Source organism: Podarcis melisellensis (genome assembly GCF_964234715.1).
Source record: "Podarcis melisellensis genome assembly, chromosome: 16".
NCBI classification, from domain to species: Eukaryota; Metazoa; Chordata; class Lepidosauria; order Squamata; family Lacertidae; genus Podarcis; species Podarcis melisellensis.
This window is the reverse complement of record NC_138533.1, coordinates 10683914-10703883: the sequence shown is the minus strand read 5'-3', so window position 1 is coordinate 10703883 and position 19970 is coordinate 10683914. Positions and strand designations below refer to the sequence as shown.

The 19970-nt window shown below is 43.8% G+C and overlaps 1 protein-coding gene across 1 annotated transcript; it reads left to right on the top strand.

Annotated features, from left to right (window-relative positions):
• Positions 1-1193: 1193 nt before the first annotated feature.
• FCER1G (Fc epsilon receptor Ig) lies at positions 1194-15640 on the top strand. The gene is made up of 6 exons (XM_081892076.1): positions 1194-1439; positions 9434-9525; positions 11573-11620; positions 12380-12400; positions 13792-15100; positions 15366-15640. Exons 1-5 carry the CDS (start codon positions 1385-1387, stop codon positions 13891-13893), a joined length of 318 nt encoding a protein of 105 aa, XP_081748202.1. The 5' UTR covers positions 1194-1384; the 3' UTR covers positions 13894-15100; positions 15366-15640.
• The last annotated feature ends 4330 nt before the right edge of the window (positions 15641-19970 follow it).

Genomic DNA, 19970 nt, shown 5'->3' with positions numbered 1-19970 from the left:
TGGCTACATGACCAGAAAAACTGCAGGCAAACGTCGGCTCCCTTGGCCAGTAAAGCGAGATGAGCGCCGCAACCCAGAGTCATTCGCAACTGGACTTAACTGTCAGGGGTCCTTTACCTTTTTAAAAAATATGTTTTTATATAGGTTGGAAGCAGCCCAGAGTGGCTGGGGCAACCCAGTCAAAGGGACAGGGTATACAATGGTACCTCGGGTTAAGAACTTAATTCGTTCTGGAGGTCTGTTCTTAACCTGAAACTTGTTGTGTATTGAGTCAAAGGATTTTATATCTGTATTATTATTGTCTGTATTTGCATTAGGGTAAAGTAACTGCCTTTTGGTTCCAGAGGGTACAGCTACTATTGGTTCATTTAAGCTGCTGTATTTGGATCCTCTGTCTTATTGGTTTCCTCCAAAAGGCAGGACTGTGATTGCCTGATATTGTTCCCTCCAAAATGTATCCTTTCTAGCTAGTTCCCTGTCCCTATAAATGTAGCTCTCCCCTCCTCAAGTCTCAGTCTTGTTTGCTTTAATAAAGAAGTGTTACTAGAGAACTGTCTCCAGCATATTATGTCAAGAGAGCTGAAATCACAAACCCCACGTCACAACAAAACTGTTCTTAACCTGAGATACCACTTTCGCTAATGGGGCCTCCTGCTGCCACTGGCATGTGATTTCTGTTCTCATACTGAAGCAAAGTTATTAACCCGAGGTACTATTTCTGGGTTAGCAGAGTCTGTAACCTGAAGCGTCTGTAACCCGAGGTACCACTGTATTATTAAATAGGATCTTGTACCAGACTTGCACCAGAGTGACAGGCCAAAAAATGGGACATCCAATCAGAAGCAGGAATGGTTTCTGTAATTCTGGGATGTCCTGCTTAAAATGGGATGGTTGACCATTTGCAATTCTGATCTCAATATGGGTGCATTCAGGCTTAGCTGATTTTCCTTAGATACTCAGGGAGTTGCAATTATGTTGTGAACCGTCCTGAGATCTACAGATAATGGGCAGTATAGTAGTAGTAGTAGTAATAATAATAATAATAATCCCTTCTTCTCCTCCCTGGACTGCATGCTTCTCAGTTCCTGAACTGGAGAAAGGGGAACTTCAGGCTGAGCCCGATGATCGGCTATCATGAAGTGAGAAGTTTACGGCCTCAAAAGCAGGAAAGCATGTGTTCTGTGGTTGGTGGGCAGTCCTGCTGAAGACTTGAGCACTGCAGAGCAGAAGCTCAGCTCAGACGCTGGACACTTCTGTCTTGGGAGGAAGGCGTAGGCAAGCTGGATTTAGCCAGTCACTCTCCCCTTGCGTCTCCCTTGACCTTGCCCGTTGGGGAGGGAAGCTCTGCCACTCGACTGGACCTGGTCCCTCTCCCCTCTCCAGGATGAAGGTGTATATTTGGACAGCCCTCCTGGTTCTCCTGGCAGCGGAGGAAACAGGTAAAGGGTGTGGGCTGGGAGAAATGGCCTTTCGCTCATCTGCCTTTCCACACGTATGCACAAAAAGAGAAGTGAACGGAGATTGTAGGTTTGAGAAATCAGCACCTTCCCTCAGTCCTGTCGACATCAGAGGCCTGGGAGACGGTGGCAGGAGGGAGAGCCTTTTCTGTGGCTGCTTCCATATTGCAGAACTCCCTCCCAAGAGAGGTCAGACCGGATCCCTCCTTGTTATCCATCTGCCGGCAGGTTCAGAGCGCCCTGTTTTTGAAAATGACGGGGCAGAGAGTGCTGATCGCTGGGTCTCTTTGTCAGGGCAAACTGGACTTTAATTGCCAGACCTCTAAAATACATCAGAATTGTGTTCTGATGTATTTAAATTATTGCTTTTAACTCGCTTGTTCTTATTGTATACGTTTTTAAATGTTTATACATTTCTCTAGGAGAAAGGAGGGATATAAGTATATTAATAAGTATATTAATTTGAAATATAATAGTAGTAGTAGTAGTAGTAGTTGTAGTAGTAGTAAATTGCAACAACAATAGCAGCCACTAAGTTTGCCTCACTTTAAACCCACTGTGTGTTTACAACAACTTGTATTTGATTACATTCTCCACCTCAGATGTTCAGGGTGGCAGAAAAAATGGCCCTCCTCTGTTCTATTTTCACAACAACCCAGTGAGGTAGTTTAGGCTGAGAGAGAAAGTGGTTGGTGGGGGTGGGGTGGGGTAGGATGTTTGAATATCTCCCTCCCCCCAACAGCTAGGCCACCACTATAACCCCCCGCCAAAAATGCTGATTCTGCTTTGCAGCTGTGTTGCAAGCTTGACTTGGTAGATTAATCAACTTGGTAGATTAATCAACTTGGTAGATTAATCAAAGTTTCATTTGATCATGCAATAAGGTCATTTTCATGTGGTGGGACTGTAAGACCATGCTTGGTTGTTGTTGCCCCTCACATCCCCCCCCCCATCCCTGGGTCAGGGATTGGGGGGGCGAAAATCCCTTAAATATAGCCTTTCTAAGTGGAAGTGCTAAATTTGTACCTTAAATGGTATGTGGAAAGGCATTTGTATTGAATTTTTAGTAACATGCAACTGTTTATATTTTGACCAATTAAAAAAGGGGATACTCATCCATTTAGGAATTCTTTAATCTGTGAGGCTGCAGTCCTGCATATCCACTTACATGAGTGTAAACCAGACCCTCCAAGTGTCTGTATTTTCCAGGGACGTCCCTGATTTGGAGAAGTTGTCCCGGTTTCTGATTTGATCCCAGAATGTCCCACTTTTCCTTAGGATGCCCCTAATTTCACTGAAGAAATGTTGGAGGGTATGGAGTTATCTGACCCCCAAGCCGTCTGAAGGCAATCCTGTATAGGAAAGTTTTTTTAATGTTTAATGCCTTATTAAGTTTTTTTATATATGTTGGAAGCTGCACAGAGTGGCTGGGGGAACCCAATAAGATGCAGGGAGCATATATAGTAAAATTACCATTATGGAATGGGACGTCCCTGTTTTCATCGGATAAATGTCAGAGGGCATGGTAATCGTGACTGAACTCAGTGGCACACACTTCTGAGTAAAATTAGAGACACCCAACTCATTTCTTCTTAGGGTGGGCATATGGAAATTAATGAACCCAAGTTAGCCATGTCAATTAATCTCCATGGGTCTACTCTGAGTAGCTAGCATTGGCCAGAACCCCATGTATAGGATTGCAGAGATGACGGCACATGTTCACCACTAACACTACAGGTTTGGCCCTGTTTAATGAAAACTAATGTTGTGCCCACCAGTTTAATCCTTTTGAGGTACAGTGGTACCTCAGGTTACATACGCTTCAGGTTACATACGCTTGAGATTACACACTCCGCTAACCCAGAAATAGTGCTTCAGGTTAAGAACTTTGTTTCAGGATAAGAAGAGAAATTGTGCTCTGGCAGCACGGCAGCAGCAGGAGGCCCCATTAGCTAAAGTGGTGCTTCAGGTTAAGAACAGTTTCAGGTTAAGTACAGACCTCCGGAATGAATTAAGTACTTAACCCAAGGTACCACTGTATATCTAGTCAATTGCTAGATTGCATTGTTGTGCTAAGATAAAGAATCTGTTTCTGCCATCCACAAAAAGAGGGAGGTATATTTGGGGAGGGGTGCCTCTGAAAGGCTAAGTTTTACAGTATGGTAAACTTTATTGTATTAGAGGCCAGTTGCGGGCCAGACTGAGACGGCGACTAGGCCGCATCCTGTCCCCGGGCCTTAGGCTGCCTACCCCTGACGTACAGCCTCTAAACTTGAAAGGAGAACATGGGTCTCTTCTAGGAAAGCAAAACTGATGCCCTTAACAAGGGTCACCATCGGGCACAACCATCGTCTGCTCAAACCAGATGACAGGCAGGAGTTTCGATTCATCTCACCCCTTGTCTGTTCCTGCCTCTCTGCGGCTTTCGGATTTTGTTCCACTGTGCTCACGGCAGGATCATGGAGATGTGGCCAAGTGGTAGAATATTTGTGTTGCAGATGGAAGGTCCCAGATTTAATCCCCAATATCTCCAGCTAGGATAGGGGGAAACCCCTGTCTGGAAACCCCCAAGAGCTGCTGCCAGTCTGTGTAGACAATACTGAGTTTGGTGGGTCAGTGGTCTGGTTGGTAGAAGATTGCTCCCTGTGCAGCACTAGGCTAAGGCACAGTCTGTAATATTGTAGCTCAGCCATAGATCATGTGCTGTGTGTACAAAAGGGCCCAGGATCAATCCCTGGCACTGTCTCGAGGCAGGAATAGGAAAGGCAGGACCCTGGAGAACAGCTGCCAAACAGCACAGGTAGACAATGCTCAGCAAGAGCTCAGCAATAGCATAGAGCAGCTTCCACAACAGGGATGGGCAATTGTGTCGATTTAGGTTTCGCTGAGTTTCTCCTTTTCCCAGTCTTCAGTTCTCCATCAGCTTGTGAATATATATATATATACACAGTGGTGCTGTGGGTTAAACCACAGAGCCTAGGGCTTGCTGATCAGAAGGTCGGCGGTTCAAATCCCTGCGACGGGGTGAGCTCCCTTTGTTCGGTCCCAGCTCCTGCCCACCTAGCAGTTCAAAAGCACGTCAAAGTGCAAGTAGATAAATAGGTACCGCTCCGGCGGGAAGGTAAACAGCGTTTCCGTGCGCTGCTCTGGTTCTCCGGAAGCAGCTTAGTCCTGCTGGCCACATGACCCGGAAGCTGTACGCCGTCTCCCTTGGCCAATAAAGCGAGATGAGCGCCGCAACCCCAGAGTCAGTCACGACTGGACCTAATGGTCAGGGGTCCCTTTACCTTTACCTCAGGTTACATATGCTTCAGGTTACATACGCTTCAGGTTACAGACTCCGCTAACCCAGAAATAGTACCTCGCGTTAAGAACTTTGCTGCTGGATGAGAACAGAAATCGTGTAGCGGCAGCAGTGGGAGGCCCCATTAGCCAAAGTGGTGCTTCAGGTTAAGAACAGTTTCAGGTTAAGAACAGACCTCCAGAACGAATTAAGTTCTTAACCTGAGGTACCATTGTATATTTAAGTGCATTGCCCTCATGTATGTATTTTTGTGTGCCTTTTTGCCTACATACATGGTTTTGCAAAGCCACTTCCCCATATGTAATGCATTTTTGTAAGTTGCTTTTAGTAACACATGCATTTTAGACACACAATTTACCCTCGTAATAGAAACGTAGAATTGTGGAGCTGGAAGGGACCTTGAGGGCCATCTAGTCCTACCCCCTGCCATGCAGGAATCTCAAGGCACGGACCCCCATCTGTGCATTTTTTTGTACACATCACTTGACTGGAGAACTGCATTTCAAAAATTTGATGAATGCAAATTTCACCTGGTGGTTGTGTTTCGGCTCGTGTATTGTTTCAGAAGGAGCAAGTCTGGTAAGTCTGAAATGCAAGCTGAAGTCAATTCCCACCCCTTGTCCGAAGTAATGCAATTATTTATTTATTTTTAAATGTATGTTTTGTTTAATTTTATGCAACCAATAAGAACTGAGAACAGGAGGCACATAAACAGAACAGAAAATACAAGTATGGAATCCAAAATATCCCAAAGCTTCCCAAAGAATGTAATTAACACAAGGCAAAAACTGTGAGGGTCAAATACTGAAATTATCACATCTCCAGAGCTGGCCATGTGCATGAAGTGGTTTCCTTGCTTTATTAGAACTATTAATATATTGAATAAAAGGTAAGCAATCAGTAAGGAATATAGGGACGCTGGTGGTGCTGCGGGTTAAACCATAGAGCCTAGGACTTGCCGATCAGAAGGTCAGCGGTTCGAATCCCCGCGACGGGGTGAGCTCCCGTTGCTCGGTCCCAGCTCCTGCCAACCTAGCAGTTCGAAAGCACGTCCAAGTAGATAAATAGGTACCACTCCAGCGGGAAGGTAAATGGTGTTTCCGTGCGCTGCTTGGAAGCTGTACGCCGGCTCCCTCGGCCAATAAAGCGAGATGAGCGCCGCAACCCCAGAGTCGGTCACGACTGGACCTAATGGTCAGGGGGTCCCTTTACCTTTTAATCAGTAAGGAAAGGATCCTTGTCTGACCTTCCCTGAACCTTTTTAGTCACATCAGTTCATTTTTCTGACAATGAAATTGTCCAAATTCTGCTGTTCCCATAATTTAATGAGATACCTTTCAGCTTTCACCATTTATAGGCTTAATACAGTGCTGCAAATGCAGACTAAGCAAGTGCTCAGGGCACCAGCAAGCAGGGGCATGAACAAAGAGATTTTGTTTTTTTTAATAAAGAATTCAACATTTGATTAAGGGGGGGGGGAAACGCTTAATTTTGCAATTGGAAAATCTAGAAACAATCTAGTTTATTTTCAGCATGCACATGTAAGTAAAGTATCATTTCAAAAAATAAAATTAGTTTCCGTATTGTTTTTATTTTGAATTATGTATTATGCGGCCCATCATAATATTTTCAGTGCTTTGGGTCTCTAACGGTCTTAATCCAGCCTTGTCTTAATCCAGTTATTTCTGAAGCTTCTAAAAATTACCATCTTGTGTGCTATCCAAAACCTGTTCCGGAAAAGACAGGGCGGCTTGCCCACATCTCTAGCAGAGGCATCCAAAATAGATATCCCGTGCGTACAAATTGCCCTGTAGAGTGTTGGTGGTCTCAGATCACAGGAGCTGCGTAGCCTCTCTGCTCTCCCCCCCCCCCGCCGCCGCCCGCCCTCCACACTTTACATTTGTGTCCTATCAGTGGTATGAGATCTGCTGCTACTGCTACCTGTGGTTTAGCGAAGTGTTTGCTAATCTGATGCTTTTTCATCACCACAAAAAGGCGATAGCAGCTAATTTATGTGCTCAGCTCTTTATCCCTTCTTTGGGTCCCTGGAACGAATACTTACAGAAACAGGCTTGTCATTGCACACACACATTATACTAATAGACTTTAAAAACTTGGTCCTGTGTACAAGTACAGGGGTACATTGGTTCTCAAACTTAATGCGTTCCGGAAGTCCATTCCAAAACCAAAGCGTTCCAAAACCAAGGCGCACTTTCCCATAGAAAGTAATGCAAAATGGGTTAATCCATTCTAGACCTTTTAAAAACAACCCCTAAAGCAGCAATTTACGTAACATGAATTTTACTATCTGACGAGACCACTGATCCATAAAATGAAAGCAATAAACAATATACTGCAGTCACTCACTCACTCACTCACTCAGTAGCTGAACTGGGTTCCACACAGTCACAGAAATAAAACAAAAAAAGCCACAAAAACAAAAATGCAAAATAAATCGCAAAAACAGACAGACCTCAGTGTAACACTCAAACAGAAGTGTGGCACTCAAATTGGAAGCGTAACACTCAAAACGGAGCATGTTCGGCTTCCGAAAGAAGTTTGCAAACCAGAACACTTACTTCCAGGTTTGCAGTGTTTGGGTTCTAAGTTGTTTGAGTGCCAAGACGTTTGAGAACCAAGGTAACACTGTACTCACCTAGTCAAAAAACTGTGTTTTGAATGCCTTATAAACGTGTAACACTAGATAACACTGGAGAGCAAAAAGAATTTTGTTCAATTTTCCGTAGCGTTTTTTTTTCTTTTGTTGTAACGATTTAATTTCTGACTTATTTATAGTGTTTCCCACCCTGTGTGTAGATCCAGCTGAAGTCACACAGACCATGTCATGAAAGAAAAAAGTTAGGGCAAAAAATGCTGCCAACAAGTATAGTTCCAGATTTACCAGGCTTGTGATGATATGGTTTTGTCAGGGCTTTTTTTTCCAGCTTGAACTCACCGGAACTCAGTTCTGGCACCTCTCAATATAAGCCATTGCCATTATAAGAGAACAAGGGAGGTGCTAGTGGTGAGTTCTGGCATCTCCTTTTCTATAAAAATAGCACCGGCTGTCCTGAAAATGCAGGCTCTGTAGTATAATGTAATAAAGGAATGCCAAATCATATAAAATGCGTCTGGAGGTCCTAGGCCTTGTTGAAATCTCAAATTTGATTTTCTCCATTATAGCTATATTCCAGAGTGAGGGGCACCAAGTGTCCAGTGTAAGATTTGGGGCTGTTAAGTTGTGGGTGAACATATCAGATGACACAGTGATTCTTCAAACAGCTCTTGTTTATTCACAGGCCAGGACAGAACTAACTGAAGGGCTCAGTCAGCCTGCTTATATAGAGCTCTAGTACAATGTAACTGTAACAATTTTCTAAAACTATCCAATCACTGAACGCCACTTTCGATCCCTTATTTGCATAACTATCTACAGTATCCCCCTGCTGGCCCAGGGTGAGAACTTCAGTACATAACAGGGGCTGTTTTCCTGTGAGTTTCACCAAGGGTGACAGTTAGCTCAGTTGGTTTGGAGCATGGTGCTGCTAATGCAAAGTTCGTGGGTTTGATCCCCTGATGTGCCACCTGCGTATTCCTCTATCGCAAGGGTGACCCTCAAGATCCTTTCTATAGATCTATGATTCTATAATTCTACTATTCATGCTACCAGAGAAATTTTGTTAGGACATCCCTATTTTCATCAGAGAAACTTTGGAGCATATAGGCGTCCCTATTTTCATTGGAGAAACGTTGGAGGGTATGAGAGCTGTGAGGGGAATAGGGGCTTCCTATTATTATTGTTATCAGTGCTTTTTTTCTGGGGGGACGCAGGGGTACGCATACCCCTAAACATTTTGTGAATCTAAGTTTGGCCTCATTGAGGGGCAGTATTTCATATATATTTTTCAAATTTTTTATTGATTTTCCAATTTTTATAAACACACAAACAAACATAAATCCTAACTATACTTAGTCCACTCTTAGTAACATTGTTAAGTGACTTCCTCATATCCCCCTGGCTGAATTTCAGTATATATCATTGTAACAGTTTTCCAAAACAAGTTTCTCATAAAATTTACTTACGCGCTTAGCATCTTTCTCCTTGAGGGGCAGTATTTCAATATGAGTAGGAAAATGAAAGTACCCCTAGACATTTTTAAAGTAAAAAAGCACCAATAATAATAATAATAATAATAATAATAATAATAATAATTTTATTCATACCTCACTCATCTGGGTGAGTTGCCCCAGCCACTCTGGGTGGCTTCCACCCCACACTAAAGTTAAACATCAGCAATAATTAGACAGTTTACACTTATTACAATAAATAATTACTCATCTATAATCGATAAAAATAGCAGCAAATCACAATACATAAAATGCCACAAATCATACAAAACAATGTAAAAGGATTAAATTAAGAAACAAATACATACAAATTATAGCATTATTTAAAACAAAACAACTCTCAGCACCCTCAACAAACCATAGCTCCCAGAATCCTTTGAGGAAAACCATGACTTTTTAAAGGGGTATGATTCTGCTTTAAATGTAAGGTGTGAATGGGGCCTAGATGGGCCTTTGGCCTGATCCAGAAGGGAACATATCCAGTATGCGCAGGCTGGTGGCGCCGTTTTGAAGAAGTCACAAAATGCACCTTCTTTCCCTGCAGAGGCGCTGAGGGAACCTCAGTTGTGCTACGTCTTGGATGGGATCCTGTTTGTCTATGGTATAATCCTCACATTCCTGTACTGCCGGCTGAAGGTGAGTCTTTTAATGGCTCTCTGAGATGCATATGTCTTGATCTTAATGCAAGGGACAGGTGATCTAAAAGCTAAATGACATACGCATCAGTTAACTGAAGGAAATTTGTCACAGAAGTGGGTTTTTTGCAGGGAGAAGTTCATTTATGTATTTACTGTATTCACAAATGAATGAATGTGCCACAAAAGATCCTCTCCTGTGCATCACTGAAAAAGAAGGCAGTGATTTCCATTCAATTTGTATATGCTAACTTATAGGCATAATTCAATTAAACATAATAATACTGTAATTTAAACGGGGGGGGGGGGAGACACTGTATCATTGGGAGTTGTGCTTTGTGCCTGCTTAGTCTGCTATCCAACTGCTGACTTGTTGCTGGGCCTCTTCAAGGCCTCATCCTGCTCTCCCCTCTTGGGGTTATCTGGTCCCTATGTGTACTATACATTTAAAACAGTACCATACCGCTTGAATCAGTGTGGTTTAAAATGGTATGATACTGCTTTAACTGTACTGTATGGATGCAGCCTCGGTCTCTTCCCACTGGAAAAAAAATGTGGGTTGTAAGCTCCTGGAGGGCAGGGACCTGATGTGCAGAATACTGTATATAAGTAAATGAATACTGCTTCATGAACAGATAATTTAAAGAGTTGCTGCCATTCAAATGTTGCCTAACTGGCTGTATTTATTTACCTTAATAATGATCATGATAATGATAATAATAATAATAATAATAATAATAATAATAATAATAATATCCCACCCTTCCTTGGTGGAGCTAGAGCAACATACAGTGGTACCTCAGGTTAAGTAAAACCACTAAACCACTTTGGGAATTATAGCTCTGTGAGTGGAATAGAAAGTTCTCCTAACAACCCTCGACAGCCTTGATAAATTATAGTTCCCAGGATTCTCTGGGGGAAGCCATGACTGTTTAAAGTGATCGGATACTGACTTTAAATGAACAGTGCAGATGAGGCATGAGTGAGCATGTGAGAATGAGTGAATGAGAATGAGCCCAGGGTCACCCTCAAACTTCATATCTTGAGTGGGCATTTGAACCTGGGTCTCTGCAGCTTAAATCTGCCACTCAAACCACTGCAATCGACACAAGATAATATCACCAAGGCAACTATTTGTGAACAAACAATAAATGTCCCTAAATATGGACACCCCTAAAAATGGCAAGGGTAGTTTCTTTCCTGTCAGGAAATTGCCATCGGAAGAACAGGTGGCGGTAGGGCTCCAGGAGAATAGGAGAGACTCTGCAGCAGAAGAGGGAACCAGTAGGGGGGGAGCAGGAGCTCCAAGGGGAAGGGAATCGGAGGAGAGGCTCTGGGACACTTCCAGTGAAAACAGCGGAGAGGTATCAAGGCCCCCTTTAGGAACCCCCACCCCTCGCCGGAAACTGTCACGCAGGGAATCCAGGAGACGTGTTTCCGTTAAGCAGCTTTTATGCTGGAAGCGTTTCCGCAGGCGCCCACTGTCGGATTCTACCAGCGACTGACGGAGCCATGTCAAAGGGCTCCGCTCAAGGCAGAGCTTTGCTACGCTGAGCAAACTCTGAGGGACCAACCCTTTTACGCACAAGTAGCTCATTGTCCCATCATATTTCCCAAATGGTTTTTATCTCACACAACGGCAAACACAGGAAATAAAGAGTCCACCTGTGATATATCAGTTGGTTCAGTGCTCAGACGTCGTTCCGGTTATCAGACGTTTCGTCGCGAAAGAGCTTAGTCGTCGAGCTTTGAAGTAAATAATATACATGAGAAGACAGTATGCAAACGACTTAAAGCAGGGGTATTTCTGTCCCCATGCGCATGTTTCCATCAGAAGGAGCATAGAAATAGCACAATGTCCTTCAGCATGTTAAACTGCAGGCTGTCTCTCCACAAGTTGCTCCATAGTTAATGAATGGCCTTTCTGTAACACTCAGAGGGATTAAAAAGAAACGAGAGAGACGTTTGCTGTGTGGAGTTAATGTCTGTTCTTCCTTTAAGTTTATAAATGATTTATTTGACTCTGTTTATATGTTTTATCTCCTTAGATCCAATACCGAAGGAAATCGAAGCTTCCCCCTGCCTCCGAATACGAGGTACCTCCTTGCTCCTTTCACTTAAATAATATTTAGCATTTATATGGCATTTGCAGCGTGTCAGGCTAAGGATGGGCTGATAGACTGGAAGCAGACAGAACTTGGTCTCCCAACCATTCTCAGCACCCGTACCAAACTCCAGTTCCTGGTGTTTATTAAAGAGGGCCTAAGACCTCTTAATGAAACTGTAGGCAGAAATTAAACTGGAGGTGTTTTTCTTAGTACAGGAATGGAGCAATGGGGACAACAGCACCTGTTGTGTCGCTGCCTGCTAAAGACATAGGAGTCATTCCCGTGCACCATAGAAAAATGAGGGGGGTAGACAAATAAGACTTGTGCTTTGTTTAAAGAGGTTATTGTGGCTTTTGCACCCTCTCTGCTTCAAACAGAGATTTAACGCGTTCATGGCTTGGACGTTGCTTTTGTCTTTTCTTCTGCTTTCATCTCATCCCTTCTGAAAGAAAGAACAGGGTTGGTGGGTGGGCATTCTTCCTTTAAAGCACATTCGAGGGATATTCCCCCCCCCTCAAATAATTCTGGGCACTGTAGTGTGCTAAGAGTTTCTGGGAATTGTAACTCTGTGAGGGGTAAACTACAGCACCCAGAATTCTTTGAGGGAAAGAATGAGCTTTAAAGGTTTGGTGTTCACACTGGTGAAGATACAGAGAAGGGAAAGGGAAAGCAAAGGGGGTGCATTGTATTGTTTTGCTTTCTGTTCCTCGGAAATCTCATGCCATTCTCTGTCTTCCTCTTTTGCAGAAAGTGGAAGGAATCTACACTGTAAGTGTCTGCCAACAATTTTCTGGGGCTAGGCTGGGAACACAGGAAGCTGCCTTCAATCTTAGCCAGACCTCTGCTCCATCTAGCTCATTATTGCCAACACTGACAGGCAGAGGCTGTCCTGGGTTTCAGGCATAAGAACAAAGCAAGAGCCTGGCTGCAGGATCAGACCAATGGCCCATCTAGTGCAATGTCCTGTTCTCACAGTGGCTGACCAGATGCCTGAGGGAACGCCCATACCCAGCAAGTGTCCCGGAAAAACCGGAACATCCCATTTTCCCCCAGCGAGAGCACGGTGGCTATTTTGAGATCTCACCCTTGTAATAAACAAAAATCTGCCCTTATTCCCTTATGGGGGACACAAGAGCCCTTATAGAGTCTTTTGTAGGTTCTCCATCAGTCGGAGAGAATAACAGAGGCCAACCAGAGAATACAGAGAAGCAAAGCCACCTGCGTCCCTTGATAAGTCTAATCACCCATAAATTTGCCTAATCCTGTAAAGACATAAGCAGAACCTGCTGGATCAGGCCAAAGCCCCTCTAGTCCAGCATCCTAGTAGTGAACAAGCTTCAAAAGCGGATGAAATCAAGTATAAATGGCAGCTGGTTATAAATATAGCCGGGTTTTTTTAGTTGGAAGACTTGTGATCTATTTATCATGCTATCAATCTTGTTACCAACCGGGGTGTGTGTGTGTGTGTTTTAAATCAGTTAATAAGTTTGTTTTACTGAAGAACAGAATGACCACAGGAAAGAAGCAATATGCTTTTTGTACTGTGGAGAAAGTTTTCAGTTCAGATCCGCCTTGACAGGACGTTGGGGGCTTTGAATGACAAAAGTTAGGGGATGGCATAATTGTGCCTCTCGTGGCGCTGTGGGTGAAACCACAGAGCCTATGACCTGCCGATCAGAAGGTCGGCGGTTCGAATCCCCGTGACGGGGTGAGCTCCCGTTGCTCGGTCCCTGCTCCTGCCAACCTAGCAGTCTGAAAGCACGTCAAAGTGCAAGTAGATAAATAGGTACCACTCCAGCAGGAAGGTAAACGGTGTTTCTGTGCGCTGCTCTGGTTCGCCAGAAGCGGCTTAGTCATTCTGGCCACATGACCCGGAAGCTGTACGTCGGCTCCCTCGGCCAATAAAGCAAGATGAGCGCCGCAACCCCAGAGTCGGCCACAACTGGACCTAATGGTCAGGGGTCCCTTAAGTTTTACCTTTAAAAGTAGGGGTGCTGGTGGTAGGAAGGCCAGCTCCACTCAGGCGGTATCCACACCGTACATTTAAAGCACCACAATAGCCCATCCTCATGAAATTTCATATGTGTTTTAGTGTGAGTTTCGCCTAACTTAGGCATGTTTGCTTTCCCCGACCCATCTCTCTTTCTCTTCGTTTACAGGGTCTTGGCCCTCATGAGTCCGCAACTTATCAAACTCTTACGCGCCCCAAAACTGACCCAAAGGAGCAGCCCCCTGCAGAAGCAGAAACCTTGGTGGGATAGGAACACTGTCTTGTGGAGTACCCCTCCTCAACACCTGAAACTACGCAACTATATTTTGATGTCAGAAGAAGGACTGTCTCTGCACCCTTTGCTGTACCTGCATGGAATATGCCGGCACATCGCCTAGTGATTTTGATGGCACAGTAGACCAGGAAGGGACTGGCAGATGTTGCTGGACTACAACTCCCATCATCCCTGACCGTTGGCCATGCTGGCTGGGGCTGATGGGAGATGGAGTCCTACTGCTCATGGCAGACCACAGATTCCCCAGCCTACCACAGATCTTGCTTGTTGTATTAGCAACCCTTATGTTTGCCGATTTGACTTCTTCCACAGCGGGACAGCTTGAGGGTGGGCAAGAAAGAAGTGCCAGCTTTTATTAATCTTTATTTAAAAATTATGGCTCCGTTCTCCTGCTGTTTTTGAATAACATGTCCATAGCTTGTTTGGAAATCATGTCAATAGCTTAGCAATGTGGGTGCAATCAGATTCCTGGCTGGGAGTTAGAGATGAACAAATTTGTCAGTTTTGGTTCTCCAAGTTCCTCATCTTCCCAGTCTTCTTTTCTCCACATTTCCACAACTGTGGGGAAGAGCTGTGGCTCATAGAGCTGGGAATACCTCCTGTATTAAATCCTGAACAGCTGTGGCTAGATGGACCAATGGTCTGACTTGGTATATTTCCTTTGTTCCTAATTTGTTCCTAATTTGCAGATTATTATTTTTTAAATCATCAGCATCTGAGTACAGAATTCTCCTAACATATTTTTGTATGCAGCTTTGACTAATATAGATATTTTTGCAACACATTTTCCCTAACATTATGCATTTTTGTATGTTATTTTCACTAAATATATAATTTTTTTACGAATACTTTGCCCTACTGTGTGCCTTTTTGGCAGAAAGGGTGAAAAGACTTTTCAGTGCATAAAATGCTCTCATTTCACCCTGATTGGGCAACTCCTGGACTCTTCTTGGACCTTGCTGCAGATATAGTAGCAGGGTCTTCAACCCCGTGACCCCAAAGCACACCACCTCTGGTTTGCAGGAAGGCTATATGACAAAGTGCACTCCTCCTGGTTTGCTTGTGTTTACCTATCTTCCCATTAGCCATTTGTTCATCACACACTTTTAAATGTACTTTCCGATCACTTTCCATGTCACAAAAAGTCTGTCTCTGTGGGTGGGTGTTTTTTTTCTAAAGTACCGTATTTTTTGCTCTATAAGACTCACTTTTTCCCTCCTAAAAAGCAAGGGGAAATGTGTGTGCGTCTTATGGAGCGAATGCAGGCTGCGCAGCTATCCCAGAAGCCAGAACAGCAAGAGGGATTGCCGCTTTCACTGCGCAGCGATCCCTCTTGCTGTTCTGGCTTCTGAGATTCAGAATATTTTTTTTCTTGTTTTCCTCCTCCAAAAACTAGGTGTGTTGTGTCTTGTGGTTTGGTGCGTCTTATAGAGCGAAAAATGCGGTAGTTTATTTGCACTTCAATTAAACCTACCTACCTGGCCAGTTTGTGCCTGAATCCTTCTCACAAAATATTGACAGTCTGCAGACGACCTAAGGGTCAGTACAACCAAGAAAATCCTCCTTCTAAGCCTGTTTTAAAAGTTGCTGATTTGATTATGTTGGAAACAACTATCTCTGCCCTCGTCTGTTTAACTAGATTGCTCTGCATATATATATGATTTTATTCTTTGCTGCAAGCAGCCCTGAAAATACTAAAGAAATAAATGTAATGAAGAGTCAATGTGTTCACTGCCTCTCTGTTTCCTTATTCCACAGCTGTCCAACACCTCCTGCCCCAACACAAAATATTGAAGGAATAGTAATCATAAATTGTGCAGTGTGCTTGTTTGTGGGTTTCAGTTGGAGTTTGTTCATATATTTATTTTTATTGCATTTATATCCCACCTTTTCCTCCAAGGAGTTCAAAGTGGCATGCATGTTTCTTTCCCTCTCCCTTTTACCTTCACAACCTACCTGTGAGGTAGGTTAGTCGGTGAGACAGTGACTGGCCCAAGGTCACCCAGTGAGCTTCATGGCTGAGCAGGAATTCGAACCCTGGTCTCCTAGAAGAAGAAGAGTTTGGATTTGATATCCCGCTTTATCACTACCCTAAGGAGTCTCAAAGCGGCTAACATTCTCCTTTCCCTTCCTCCCCCACAACAAACACTCTGTGAGGTGAGTGAGGCTGAGAGACTTCAAGGAAGTGTGACTGGCCCAAGGTCACCCAGCAGCTGCATGTGGAGGAGCGGAGACGCGAACCCGATTCCCCAGATTACGTGACTACCGCTCTTAACCACTACACCACACTGGTAGAATGCCTGGTGCAAACAGTTGGCCATGTAGTATTATTTACGCAGAAATGAATTGAATTCTGGCAGTGCCTTCCTGATCGGTCCACAATAACCATCGTGTTAATTTAGGTTTCCTATAACTTGTTCGTATGTTACTTCCTAGGCATTAAGGCCGAGTATTGTTTTATTTATAGGTAGTGATGGTCACCAACTTGGATGGCTTTAAAAGAAGATTAGACAATTTAATGGAGGAAAAGGCTAGCATTGGCTACTAGCTGCAATAACTATGTAATGCTCCTGAATGCAAGTTGCTGGAACTAGTGTTCTTCTACTCTAGGTGCCTAGATAGTGTTGAATTACAACTCTCATCATAGCCAGACTTGCTTAGCCAATGTTAGGAAAGATTGGAGTTGTAGCCGAAGGTTGAAGAACACTGTTAACTAAATGATAATTTGCTTGCAGCCGTGTGTTGAAGGGCCTCCACCGAGCAATCATTTCTATGACCCAACGGCTGCTAAGCCTGTGGTTCATTTACGGCAGGTTGCATTTGTCAAGTTTCACAGAATTTGACCACAGGCATTGGTAGTCTGCAGGTAGTGGTTTGCTTTCAAAAGCCCCGAAATAACAGTAAAGAAAACTGAGGTAATGCTGGCTCTCTAGATGGCAGCTTACTAATGCTGCCATCTCCTTTTCGTTGAATTTTCTATCTGGAGGAGACCCCAACGCATTGAGAGCCAGTGTGGTGTAGGTGTTAAGACTGTTGGACTAGGTTCTGGGAGGCAAAATTTAAAATCCCCACACAGCTAATTGGGTGGCCTTGGGCCAGTCGCACACATTCCCGGCCTTAACCTGCTCAACAGGATTATTGTGAGGATAAGATGGAGAGGGTAAGAAGGGTGGGGTATAAATGCAGTAATAAATGGTAAAACATGTCCTTATCTCCTGACAAGAACTAGGACAAGCAGTCATCTCAGATGCCAGAGAGGAAGAAGGGAAAAGCTGTCCCAGTTTCTGATTTGATCCTGCAATGCCCCGCTTTTCCTTAGGACGCCCCTATTTTCATCAGAGAAATGTTGGAGGGTATGGATTTATGCAACCCCAGAGCCAAGGGAATAAGTAGCTCTGCAACCTTTACAAGGCAGCCCCGTGTAAGGAAGTTTTTTAAATGTTTAATGTTTTATTATGTTTTTATATACAATGGTACCTTGGGTTAAGAACTTAATTTGTTCTGGAGGTCCGTTCTTAACATGAAACTGTTATTAACCTGAAGCACCACTTTAGCTAATGGGGCCTCCCACTGCCGTGCGATTTCTGTTCTCATCCTGAAGCAAAGTTCTTAACCCAAGGTACTATTTCTGGGTTAGCGGAGTCTGTAACCTGAAGTGTCTGTAACCTGAAACGTCTGTAACCCGAGGTACCACTGTATGTCGGAAGCCGCCCAGAGCAGCTGGGGCAACCCATAATGTATGGTGCAGAGGGGGCCCTGTCAGGCAGAGGCATGAAAGGAGATTTTAAAAGGCGAGGTTCGTTTCATCTTGAATTTATCAGACATAAAGTTCTGCGCAATCTGTGGCTTATACACACGCTCCCTGGCCTGGTCACAATAAAGAATATGGACAGGAAGAGCAGAAGTGAGGGGTTTGTGTGTCTGTGTGAGGAGATGTGACTGAATGTGAGTCATTTCCTTGGCTTCATGTAGCTCAAGTTTATTTTAGTGTGGCTTCCTAACCGACAACGAAACAACCTCCAGTCTGGTCCTGTGACTTCAGGATTGCAGGCAGCAGCTACAGACAGGCGAGAGATTTTAAAAGAGATTTGGAAATGAATACAGAAGCTTCCCTTCCCCCGATGGACACATTTATTTATTAATTAATTATAATTTTTCCCCATCCTTCTTTCAACATTGACCAAACAACTTTCGTGGGCCCGCATACAGGAGTAAATATTATGATATTTATATCTCAGATATCTTCAAAGGAGGTGGCACACATGGTTCTGCCTCTCCCCCTTTTTATCCATATGACAACCCTGTGAGCAGTGTTAGAAACTGAGATATGATAGCTAGGAGCTAAATGGCACCTTAAATCTAGGTTATGGGCACAGCAACGGTGCACTTTTTTGATAACAAGAATAAAAAGCTGAAAATGAATGAACTGCAGCTAAAATATTATGTTTGTTTTTCACATGGTCTAGTCTTTCCCCTGCCCACCCTAGTAATATTCTTAAGAGGGTCTCTTCTCCAGTCTTCAGAGAGTAGGTGGAAGTGGGGAGGCAGAAAAAGGTCCTCCTTTCCTTCCACTCTGCAGTTTTAATCAGAAATCTTAGGCGTCGTACTGCGCCCAGTGCTCAGAAACTGCTCACGCTGAAATTCCCCCATTGCCAAATGCACCCAGTGGCGTAGCGTGGGTTGTCAGCACCCGGGGCAAGGCAAGTAATTTGTGCCCCCTAACCCGTGGATTTGTGCCCCCTAACCCGTGGATTTGCGCCCCCTAACCCTAACCCCCAGATGTTGCGCCCGGTGCGGCCGGCCCCCCCTGCACCCCCCATGCTACGCCATTGAATGCACCTAGAACAATGGGAGTTTTGAATGCTGACTGTGAGGTAGGTTTAGGCTGAAAGAAGACGACTGGGTCAAGGTCAAACAGTGAGCTTCATGTGGGTAAATGGAGATGGTTGTTTCAAGGGGAAAAAATGGGTATGTATAAGGAGAATTCCCCAGATGCCAAGCAGTTGGAAACTGTTTGCGAGATCTTGTGGAATGGCTTCTGCTAGGTGACTGTGAAGGAAAATCAGCTGGAATCGCCCTGCTTTGTTTCAGCCTGCAATATTGCCCACTGTATACTGTTACTGGAAGTGGTTTACGACAACAAGGCAAAGTAGGCCAGTGTCAATATTATAGGTTAAATCAGGCCTCCTCTCCCTCAACTGTCACCTGGGACAGTCAAACTGCCTTTGTGGAGGAGATGGGAAGCAGGGCTCACCCTATCTGCTGAAAAAGCATCTCCATCAGGCGCTTTCTATCCTTCAAATGTGACATTTGATCATTATAAGAACAGCTGTTTAAGAATTGGTGCCTATCTTTGATTTTTCCCTCTTCCCTCCCTGTCCCTTTCTGCTTGTGTGTCTTCTTCTTCTTCTTCTTCTTTACCTGTAGGCAGGTATTGTCTTATTTTAATTGATTGGACGTATGCCACTTTCTCATCCTTTTCGACCAAAGTAAAAAACAGTGAAGTCTTTGTGGTCCCAATCCAGCGCTCAGTTACATACGGAAGACTTATGCTCTGTTTGCAAACACCCACCCACTCACCCCAAATCATAGTGAGCAATAAAACACCCTAATTAGAAACAGCATAAACCCTGACTAATGACTGGCAATAATTAGCTGCCTCATATTTCTTGGAGCTCACGGTAGGAAAGGTCAAAAGGAGACATTTCCCCCGGAATTCCTTTCTTACAAATTAACTTCTACAGAGAAGTTCCCACTTCCATAATTTATTAACTGCGTTTTCGTTTCAATGGATTTTGGGGTTTTTTTTATTGTGTATCTATTGTTTAGAGTTTTCTTTTCTTTTAAATCTATATTATCGTTTAGAAATGCCTGTATATAAATAAAATGATAAATACAAAAACAACATCATAAAACAGCAAGCAAATAAATGAAACAAAAAAATGAAATAAGCAAAAAAAAAAGAGTAAGCAAATAATTGAAATTATAAAATAGCAAGAATATAATCAAAATATTAAATCAATAAGCTCTACGTGTATACGGCCGGAACCTGA

Excerpts from the sequence above, each read along its gene's own strand:
- FCER1G (XM_081892076.1), top strand. The coding sequence starts at position 1,385 with ATGAAGGTGTATATTTGGACAGCCCTCCTGGTTCTCCTGGCAGCGGAG. Across the intron at positions 1,440-9,433 it reads CCTGGCAGCGGAGGAAACAG|AGGCGCTGAGGGAACCTCAG; the intron begins GTAAAGGGTGTG and ends CTTTCCCTGCAG. Across the intron at positions 11,621-12,379 it reads CCCCTGCCTCCGAATACGAG|AAAGTGGAAGGAATCTACAC; the intron begins GTACCTCCTTGC and ends CCTCTTTTGCAG.